Here is an 11,430-nt window from a genome sequence, read left to right as displayed (position 1 = left end):
AGCTAGTAGCAAAGGTTGAGGTTTCGGAGCAGTTACACCTCTGTCTGCAAACTCCTTCTGAAAGCTGCTGACAGAGCTTTGGCATCCACTCATCTCCTAACTGCTGATTAACATAGCACTGTTTTATATTTAACTTGGGCCAGAGCAGGAGGGGCTGGGGGTGGGGTTGTGCTGCTTATAAGGGGAGCAGAGCAGGAACAATGTTCTTCTGTGTCAGTTCCCTCTGTCTCCCTGCCCAGCTGCACTCCTTTTGGTCATTCCCATTTCCTCCAAATGCATGTTATCTTTAATTAATTGAGTGTCCTGTGGAAAGCGAAGTGGGAGAGACAAGCAGAGAACAGCTAAAACTACACAATTAAAATACAACCCAAGTCTGCTGAGCTAACTGAAAAAAAAAAAGCAAGTGCTGAAGTGACTTAGAAGCTTTTTTTTATGGTCGATGTTTCACTCCGAGACCAGACCTGGGAGCAGAGATGGAGGGCATGGATTTTGAGGATAAGAAGTCCAAGAAGTACTGCATGAAGACAAAGCATGTGGCCATTATCTGTGGCGTCGTGGTTGTTGTGGGTCTAGCTGTGGGGCTTGGCGTGGGACTGAGCAGACCTAAATCTCAGCCATCTGCAGGAGGCACAGAGCAGCCAACAACAGTCTCTCCACCAGCGGATCTGGGTTCTTGTCCTCCTAAAAGTGACGATACTGGTGAATGGAGAGATTTCAGGCTACCCACTTATATCAAGCCTGTCCACTATGACCTGGAAGTGAAGCCTGAAATGGAGTTGGACACTTACACAGGGACTGTCAGTATTTCTATTGCTCTGGAAAAAAGTACCAGCCACCTGTGGCTTCACCTGCGCGAGACCAAGATCACGGAAATGCCGACCCTCAGGAAATCCTCAGGAGAGCAGATCGCACTGAACGACTGCTTTGAATACACTCCTCAGGAGTACATAGTGATGAAGGCAGAAGCAGAGCTCTCTCCTGCCAGCGAAAGCGAGCCCTATGTGCTCACCCTGAAATTCCAAGGATGGCTGAATGGTTCCCTGGTTGGGTTCTATAGGACCACCTACACAGACAACGGAGTGACCAAGTAAAGCAGATTTTCTTGTATTTACTCTTTCTTCTCTATTTCTACTTGCATACCTGCTCTATTTCTTTTTCAGCTTCTCAGTCTTGTCTCTCACCACTTGCTGACATTTCTGGGCTGTTCTTTAATTTTCTCATTTCCCTAAGGAAGATGCTGTATTCAGAACCTTTTGGCTGCTGACAAGCTAACAGGCACTAGAGGGCTGTTGCTTTTCTGTTCTATTCTGAAAAAAAAAAAATCAAACTCTCTATTGATTCCGAGTCACCCTAGAGCTCTCTGAATGACTTCCTCAGGTGTACACATTGAGGCCTATGTTTTAGCTCAGTAGTCCAGTAAATAGCACACAGCTCTCACCACTCTCCCTTGTCACTTTCCAAGGTGACAGTTTTGCTGTGAAATGTTCTTGCGGTAACAGCTTTCCTGACATCATGCCTCCTTGATGCTGTAAGCCTGAGGAATGTCCAAGCAAACACTTCCCTGTCCTTTCTGCAGCTGCTTTAAATTATGGGCAGGGAGATCTAAAACAGGAAGGCTATCTTTGATTTGGAATATTTATGCTGCAGCTTTTCCCTTTTAAAGAATCAATAGTTCCTGAAGGATTACCAAGCCCCTCCTGGTTCACCTAACCTCTGCCTCTTCCCAGATATTTTCTACTTCCAGGGCAAAGTTTGGCAAACATTTCCCAGGGGTCAGAGGGAGTTCTCAGGTAGCATGTGGAAGAGGACAAGGGCTGATACATTCTTCCAATGCTTGCATTTTCTGAAGGGATTTATTCCAGCCTTTACATCYAGAAGATAAACTTGGATGGCCTTTTCCAGGGTCCTGTAGCAGGAACACAGAGCCAAATACACAGCGACAGGCAAAAGCAGCAGCAAATGCAAGAGGCAGAGGTACAAACAAGCCGCGATTTCTCGTAGGTAAATGCAGTTATCTGGTCTGGGAAGAAGCCACATAGGGAGCAGCTCAGCCTTCAGCCAACTCTTTCACTGTTTCCCATCTACCACTGCAGCATTTCTCTGACTCCGAAAGCGCTTTGGTTCCTTGCTTTAAACATCTGATATCCCCACAAGTTTTAAAGCGTATCCTTTTAGCATCCTTATCAAACAGGTTGTGCTGTTTCTGGTTTATTGGTGGAGAAGGAGACCTAGATATTAATTGAATTGCCCAAAGTCTTTGTCAATACTAAGAGCAGAATAGAGTTCTCCTAAGTCACAGAGCAGGAAAGGAGAGTGCCCGTCCCTCAGGTCCAGGCAGTGTAGGAGACAAGGATCAAGCATGTGAAGGCAGGAGAAAGGAAAGAGCTTCTTAAGCTAAAGAAACTTGCTCATATTTTATTCCTGCTTCTTGGTTTGGGTGCTTGGAGCTACAACAGGGATGATCCCAACCAGCAGTCCGAAAATGCTCTGTGCAGAGACACTTCAGCATGTGGGTTACTTTGTTAGACTCGAGAAAAGCTCTAAAAAGAATAAGTGAATGGTGTGGTTTCTGAAATGCTGTTAGCTTGGTTAAATTTGGGCAGCTTGTTTGTGGGGGAGGAAGAGGCAACATACATGATGGCAATAAGTACAGCTCTGAAATGAAAGCAAAGGCCAGACAAATTTTGAGTTGCAGCTATGCAGTCTGAGGGTAAGAGATAGCATAGGGGTAAGGAAGATTTTGTAGCTTATTAGAAGCACAATTTGCTCTGTCTTTCTGCTCAAAAACAATGCTGACTGGAATCTGGTTATTATTTTACATTTGCCTAGAGCAAATGCCACCCTTGGAAATTTTGGAGGGAAAATGGATTCCCTTTTATAGGAAATATCATTGTTCTCCATGAGAAGACAGCAGGGAAGATATAAATGAWGCTCAGTTGGGCACATCTCTAGCAGACAGTGAAACATGTGTTTAGGATTTCATTGGTTAGGAAAAAGCAAAATATTTTTTATTGTAAAATGATAACATTCCTGAATTTCATCTTCACTGAACAAAGTTTTCTCAAATGAAGTGATTAATCTGAATTTAAGGAATGAAAAAAAAAAAAAAAAAAAAAAAAAAAAAAAAAAAAAGAGATGCTTAATTTAGCCCAAAAGGAAGCTTTCTTTGCGTAAAATCCTGTGGTTTTTGGCAAAAAAAAAAAAAACAGAAAATAGTCCTAAATGCAGCACTGTTTTATTTTGGGAAGAACAGCTGGATGCAGTATCAGACAAATCTTCACTTATTTACTGGGATATTTACAATTGTCACCTCTGGTTCACTTTTACAAGTCCAGACATCAATATAAATTAGAAGGGCAGAAGCCACCAAGTGGCAAAGAATCTTACCTAAAAACTCCACTATACAGTTTGAAAGTAAAATACAGTATTTCATTTTTCTAGCACTACTTCCGTGTATGCCATTGCCTGGAGCTTTCATAATGTACCCCACAGGAATAATAGTGGTGAGGTTTTGCACTGCTGATGTCTGTCTGCACTCACAAGTATATGAGGATAGATGGGTTATCACCTTATATATCAACAGAGATATCATAGTGTTGTCAGTCTTCAGGAGCAAGATATAAACATGTCAAAATACACAGCCAAGGTTTTAAGCAATAGTTGTGAAGCACTGCCCTGGGGAGTTGGAGTTAATTGTGAAATAGTCTTCAAATGCTACAAAAAGTAGAGAGTGACATCGAACAGTTTACCAGRAAACAAAACTCCACTGAGCCTGAAGTTATTCTGAGGTTGGTTCAACAGGTTTGCTACTCCAAAACCATGAACATGTGAGTGACTATACAAATGAAGGTGAATTGTAAAAACCCAGATATATTGCCCTCCGTCAGGCTTTCACTGAACCTTGCTGCTACAAGTTCCTAACGACCAATTTAGTATTTAACCATCACAGGGGAAAGCCAAGGGCAACGGAAATATCGAAAAATTGGTTGTCAAGTGAGCTTGTAGGATTGCTACAAATTTGTAATTTATGATGTACACTTTTAATTACTTTTTGGAAAAGTAAAAAAAAAAATACCTTAATATAGCTGGAGCAGCTGTAGAAGTGCTGTCAGAAAATACCCAACATTCCAGATTAATTGCAGAAGCATCTGTGATCCCTTTTGCCATTAATCACTACAGAATATGCTCTGCCTTATATGCTCTGAACTTAATGGTTCATTAATGGGGGAGCCCAATGTCACCATGAAAAGTAAACACATGATACAAACCTTCACAGTCTTCATCTTAATTTCTTTTCCACGACCCCTGTAGTCTAGCTCCTATAGTTGTTTTTAGAGAACTTTCAAAACACGCAAGAATGACGAGCAGAGTATAGCATTAATTCTGTGCTAGGATGTTTACCTGGACTTCACATGCTTCCCTCCAGCACAGTTTTCTTGCAGGAGGCAGAGGAGTGCAGCAGCAGCAGCAGCAGCAGCAGCAGAGGTGTACGTGGTAGCTGCAGAAAGATAACTATCAGTCATGAGATTGCTACATAGGCAGGTTGAGAGTTTAAAGGCAATTATACAGAATGTCTTCTCAGGAGATGTTCAAGACCTCAGTTCTAAGATGAGCTCTAGTGGGAAAACAATCCATGAAGTCACCCAGCGAACAACTGCCAACACAAGATTAGGACCTTAACTTCCTTTCAGATGGTATCATCAGTACTCCATTTTGGGCAAAGAAATCAATTAGAAGGTTCATCAGGAAGGTGATCATCCACGAGGAGTCACCTGTATTTTATTGCTTGGCTCACAAAAACATCTCATTACGAACAATTGTCTTTAGTTTTTGCTCTAAATCTTAGGTATTGATGACATGTTCCACGTGCCTATGTAATGTCTGCTTCCACATTTTTCATCTTGCCTACTGTTGTGAATGAGCAAGCACAGAGAAAAATGCTTTGTTAATTGATTATATCTTGTAAAATTACTAAATAACTGTGTTTAGAAATTGTAGATAAGGTAAAAAGGGTATATAATGAAGGCTGAGAATAACATGCCAACGTGTTGTTTGTTTAAGGAGCATTGCAGCTACTGATCACGAGCCAACAGATGCACGGAAATCATTTCCTTGCTTTGACGAGCCCAACAAAAAGGCAACCTACAATATATCTATTATCCATCAASCAGATTACCAAGCCCTTTCAAACATGCCGGTACAGGTAGGTACATCCCAACCGTACGGCCTAAATGGAGCAATTCTGTAAAGCTACTGGAAAGGCACCCTAGACTGGAAGGCCCCTGGGTATTCCCTGGCTCTTTGACACGCGGGCACTATGAAGTTGAAGGTTAACAAATATCCAATGAAATAGGACTGGTCATTTGGTTAAGATCCCCACTCTTTGGTGAGTACCTGAGCACACAGCAGAGAACACAGAGCCAAATCCCACGTGCCATCCATCGGGCATCTCTCTTGTTCTCAGCTGGCTGTCTCCATATTCCCTGATTCCAGGTGGGCATTGCCCACTGASCACACCCACGTGACGGCAGGTTCTCCAGGCGGAGCAGGAAACGGAACACGCAGCAGGACAGCTGCTGCCCAGATGGGCAATGGAGCAATAACCGCCAAAACCACGGACTGTTCCAAAGCAAGGGCCTCCTGATCGCAATCTAAAGGCAAAGGATCCTGCTAGCAAGAAAGCCTAGAATTATTACTTTTAATAATACAGAATCTGAAATCCCATCTGTCAGCTCATGGGTGTAGACACTTGTCAGTCCACCATGACATTAATTTTCTAAAAACTCTATTTCTGCACCTAGTGGGTCTAATTTCAAGTTCTGTATGAAATTCAATGGCATCAATTATCTACCTCTAGGCTCTCTGGAAGACGACTGAGTGGCTTTCGGCCAAGGGAGTCTGTAATGAATAGTTTCACTGGATGTGTACTCCAGTGTATAATTTCTAATGAATGTGTCCTGAAGTGGGAAAGGAAGGGCCGAGCTAAAAAAAAAATTTCCAGCCTCCAAGCTATTGACATTTGCATCTTCCCCAACACTGTCCTACCCAGAAAAAGAACAAGTCTGCCTTACCACGTGCTGCTTCAGTGAAAGAGCCCCCAAACCCTAACTACCCAATAGCAAAGCAGCCAGGGAACTGCTGCCAATCTGATACAGCTGCCTCGCAGACCCTCCACAAATGTAAAGCTCAGACCTATCRCTATTAAAAATATTTCTTTGATACCTAAGACAGCACGAGGAGCTTTGATGAACAACATGTGAATGAAGAGTATTTGCCTCGTCCTCTTCCTCACAGGTGACAGCTAGGGGAAAGCAGCGGCAAGGACGGTGAGAGGGTGAGGCTAGMTGCTCCCGAGATTTAATGGGTTTTGCCATTTGTCTTACAACTCTCTACCTTTACACGTGAACCTTGCCTGCAGTATGGATGCACAATAGTGAGCACTAGTCACCACTTGCTAAATAATTTGCTCAAATCCAAGTACAAGCAAGGTAAAGGAAATGCAGATTTTGCTGGGTTTATACAAGGATCTGACAAACACGTTAACAGACGAGACCAGGACCCTTTTTCGTGTGATGTGGTCACAAAGTTCGTTGCTTTTTTCTTAAGTGAAAGATCTGTGGGGAATCATTGAAATGGATGAAAACAGAGCTTGCAAGATAAAGTTTATAAAGGTACACTGTGTATTATGTATTCTGTAGCAGTTCAGATGGTATGAGCTTTATAATCAATATGTGAAAATCAGGTTAGCAAAACCAGATTTTCTTCCATTTCATTTACAATTTCCACTGGTCTGCCTTTTTTTTTTCTTTGCATTTTCATTGAAGCTCTCATTTTGAAGGAAAAAAGTTATCAAAGTTGAGTTAAATAACGGAAAAGTAGATTATGAATATACCTATAAAAAGGCTTCTCTATTCATGGAATCACATAAGATGTAATTCCATTGCCTATATTTATATTGTACTTGTAACAAACAAATTGTATAGAAGTATTGTACTTCTAGCGCGAGAGAGACTAGCATCTTTTATATGCCATTTACTTTTTTCTTATTTAAATTAGACATACAATCAGAAGCCTAAAAACTATTAGATGGGCCATAGCAAATAGTAGAAACAAACATTTAAGAGTATGATTCATATGCACTAGATTGCAGGCTTCATCAGACATTAACACTGAGAGTTAGGGAAATTTAAGAAATATATTCAGGAAAAGCAGGAATGGCTGATAACTGATTTACAAAAGAAAAATTATAATCGTCACTAAACCTATGGACATCTACACAATTCACCAATTAGCAGCACAAGTTTCTATTTGAAAGAGATTGGGATAGATTTTTGAGTTTATTTTTATTCTAATTTATATCTCTGTACTCTCTGGCTTCTGAATGATCCGGTCTCTTCTTTGATGTATCCAAAGCAATGCTATTTCATACAACTTTTTTTCAAGAACAAAACACACACAGCTATATTGGAAACCTAGTGGCAAAAGAACTATGTACGTGAATCATTTCAAACCCTTGATGCAAAATTAGAACCAGGAAGAGATATTTAGTGCAGAAAAACAAACTCCCCTTCCATCTCTTGCAGCTTTAGGAAAGACCATTTTGTTTGTTCTCATGCCATCAGTGGTGGGATGCCAGAAGAGGTGAACCTGGAGGGGTGATTCATCATTCCCGTGCAGTTGCAGTCTTCGTGAGAGTGTTGCATCCTCTCGTGCACGTTTGCAATTCCAAAAGTGAAATTAATTATTTCTTGCTTTTTGCAGCAAACGGATCAACTAGACAACGGCTGGGTTCGGACAACGTTTGCGCGGTCAGTGCCCATGAGCACTTACTTGGTGTGTTTTGCAGTGCACCAGTTTCATTGGATAGAGAGAAGATCCGCCAGCGGAATTCCTGTAAGTCTGGCTGCGCTGTGGACACGGGTCAGATAACAGATTTATTGGGATTTGCATAAACCAAAAGGAAACAGAAAGAAAAAAGAATCCAAACATGGAATGTCTATGCTAGGCATGTTAAGAGTCTATCATTTTCCCCTCCTTTCCTACAAACCATTTTATGCAGGAGATGAGAGCAGGCATCCACAGCCATCTGCCTGACTGTGTCTAAAGAGTATTTCATAGCCCCTTCCTATCTCCCAGATACAGGTGGTTCCACCTTGGCGAGATCTCAGCCCGTTCCTGCAATACAGGCATGTGGGTCAGAAAGGAGCATCATGTCTCCCATCTGGTCCTGGATTTAAACCCCTGATCCTCAGGAGATGTAAAAATCCAGAGGTGTGAGAAATGTAGAGGCCTCGGGTACAAATATTTTACAGTTTTCTGTAGGCGTAAGAGATGCAAATCTATATTGCACTTGAAGTCTTTGCTGCTTACAGTAACGGCAACATAGGTCTATGGTGCTGCAATAATTGCCTCTTGCCTAGAAAATTCTTTGTATTGCAATAGTGGCTAAAGGCAACTGCCACATTAAGTACTTCATAAAAACATACAGGAATGATAGGCTCTTCCTAAAGAGCTGGATAGTTTGCAAGTGTCCAAATGAAGTGAGTATACTTGAATCTGAATCCACCAAATCAAAGAACCTCCTTGATTTTGATGCAATAGATACAGGCAATTSGATCCCATAAAGTTCTGCTTTGGATTTAACACAAAGTCTTCTGAAGGTACAGCTGATCAGGAGCCTGTGTAAGCAGATAACAAGTTATTACATTGCATCTGAAGCAGAAACTCAAGCTATGATTTGCCCTTCAGCCCAAAGTCCTCATTTTGCATAAACTTTGCCTGGAATGCACAGGCCACTATTAATTATTTATTGGTTTATGTCTTTCTTTCACCTTCAACAGAGGGTGACTGCAGAGCGATGCTCCTGCTACTTCCCCTTCCTCTCTCTCATACACACTTGTGGTTCAGCCGAGTTCAGTTCAGCAGCACTGCTCAGAGGAAGGTGTTCCTCTTCTGGAGGACGTACGTGACCGTCTGGGAACCTAGAGTGCCTTCCCAGCCAGCCACTGTTTCTTTAGCAAGTAAACTCTGCCTCACTTTCACATCCACATCACACTCCAGAATATGGCTCTCGGGCCAATATTTKTTTTGTTTTGTTTTTCCAAGCAAAACAATAATGCCTGCAATGTTCTCGAGTTGCTGTAGCTTTTCTAATGGAAGTGTCTGCAGAAACGTCATAATTAAAGTGTGTGTGTAGAAGTAGGGATATTCATGCAAGTACAGTTTGCCTGAAGAGACTTCTATTTCAGACTTTATCACATATTTTACTGTCGCTGTTGGATAATAATTTCTGAGGACTTGCCTGCACTAGAAAACTTGATTAAAATCATGACCTCTCGCTTTGCCTTAACAAGGACATAGCTATATCAACATGAAGTACAGGTAAAGAGTGTTTTGAATTAACAGAGCCACGTAATATTTATCACTAAAAAATACCTTTTCTTCAGTAAAATGAGCCTACCAATCAAATTTTTAATTGGATCTTAAGAAAGCCCTTCTCCTAACCAACTAATTCCATTCACAACACTTTTAAGTCTCGCCAAGTAATGGGATATTTAGATTAACTGATTATTGAAAAGAACATTGCATAGTTTGCTATAAAAAAATATTAGCAATAAATCTTTCATCCAGCAGAAAGCGCTGCAATCCATATATTGTTTCCATAAGCAAGCATACAGCTCACATGATATGATAAATTATTTAAAAGCTCTGCCAAACCCTTTGAAATTTACTGCCCTAACCAAGATGTTAATGGAATCAATGGTGGAAAACAAGTGTCCACAGTTGTAAACAAAGCAGCTGAGCTGATGTCCCTGTCAGGTACTGAATGGGCAGTTTGGAGAAGGGCAAGGAGATTATACAAGTGAAACCCAAGCTCGGTTCTAGTGCACGCTGAAGGTTTGGGAGCCCATCAGTAGGGATCAGCTAGGCAAGCAAAGAATGCTAAAATGGGTAAAGAGATTACTAAAGTGGAAATAGCAGCCCGTAATTGCAAGCTCACCCTGAAGGAAATCCCCTGGCTCAAATGGATTCCCGATTGAATTTCATAAGCTTTTTTGGAGTTGTTTTTTTCATTCTGTCTTTATTTCTGACCACTTTCCTGTCTCCTCCCCCCTGTTGGAGGAAGTATAATTTTATGGTATTGAAACCAAAGCATTGTGTGGGGCTCCTAGAGGGCCTCCAGAGTGGGCCAACTCCTCTGCCCAGTTTAGATCCTGAATTCCTGGCTGCAAGACGGCCATGGGGAGTAAATAAGCCACACCAAAGCAGCCAGAAAAATGCTCTCCATTCACAAGAAACACAAGGCCTGCAAGACRGACTAGACGGATCATCCCAAAGGCAGAAACTTGACTCCATATGAAGATCTCTTACCCCCCCACCACGGCAGGGGGGCACTTAACTCTCAAAGATTGATCTGATGTGGTCCATCCCGATCAATGAACTGTCCAAACCAAGTGCATTCCCTTCTGCTGGACKTGCCCTGGTCTCCTCTTGCACAAAATAGACCATGGGGAGGAGGAGCTCTCTTGCAGTCAGGCTCTGYCGCAGGCTTTGGTGCTGGGACACGGCCAGCACAAGCTTCTGGACGAGAGTCTTGCCAGTTTTGCCATCTAGGCATCCTGTGGGAAGCATCCACAGATTACATGTTGATTTAGGCTCTCTCCTGAAAAACTCTGCTGAATAAATAAGTCACAAAAGAGGATTGTACTTGCAGGCCAGTCTCTCAGAGGAGAATATCCGACAGGCTTTGTGTTTGCATGCTAAATGCCTTCCCAGTGCTTGCCACTTTCTGAATTCGCCTGYTCAACCAAGAACTGCTCTAATTGTCTCTCTACTTTATTTTACAGCTGAGAATTTATGCGCAGCCATTGCAAATACACACAGCAGAATATGCAGCAAACGTAACAAAAATTGTGTTCGACTTCTTTGAAAATTACTTTAATTTGAGTTATTCTCTTCCAAAACTAGGTGATTATTGATATTTATATTTCTCTTTTTTTAAAAAATTAATTCTCACACTTGTGTTTCTCTTGCATGTCCATTTGTGAYGGAAAACAGAGAATGAAAATGGTTAGTTGGTAACTGTTGATATTATGTCAACATTATGTATCCACACAGTTCAAAGTATTCTTAAATGTCATGATGGGAGGGTTGGTCTCAGTAGTGATGCTCTATTCCTTCAGTTCTCACAGCTGGCATGGTTATTTTCAAGTCTCTCATGGAAAATAAAGGGAAGTATTGGTGACATGAGCAAGGAACATTACGAGCTAAAATAAAGCCAGATGAAATTAGAGAAAAACATGTACCACTCTCATGGAAACTTCTGGACAAAAGTCAGCAGTGAGATAAGTGAAGATGTAAACTGCCAGAGAGTATGTCATACTATTTGCTAACCTTAGTGCAAAGTGGGTGTGTATCCACTTCTTAGAT

General features: G+C 41.6%; 1 protein-coding gene across 1 annotated transcript in view; it reads left to right on the top strand.

The window, feature by feature from the left end:
- Positions 1-229: 229 nt before the first annotated feature.
- ENPEP (glutamyl aminopeptidase) overlaps positions 230-11,430 on the top strand; it is a 29,861-nt gene continuing 18,660 nt past the window's right edge. Inside the window, exons 1-4 of the mRNA XM_026050903.1 lie at positions 230-1,087; positions 5,062-5,203; positions 7,762-7,893; positions 10,848-10,968. Coding sequence (XP_025906688.1) covers positions 474-1,087; positions 5,062-5,203; positions 7,762-7,893; positions 10,848-10,968 — 1,009 coding nt within the window. The 5' untranslated portion in view covers positions 230-473. The remainder of the gene's footprint in view (positions 1,088-5,061; positions 5,204-7,761; positions 7,894-10,847; positions 10,969-11,430) is intronic.

The sequence above is a fragment of the Nothoprocta perdicaria genome, unplaced genomic scaffold (genome assembly GCF_003342845.1).
Source record: "Nothoprocta perdicaria isolate Ctin4 unplaced genomic scaffold, notPer1 scaffold_71, whole genome shotgun sequence".
Taxonomy (NCBI): domain Eukaryota; kingdom Metazoa; phylum Chordata; class Aves; order Tinamiformes; family Tinamidae; genus Nothoprocta; species Nothoprocta perdicaria.
Note: the sequence above shows the minus strand (reverse complement) of the source record. Positions and strands in the feature narration are given on the sequence as shown.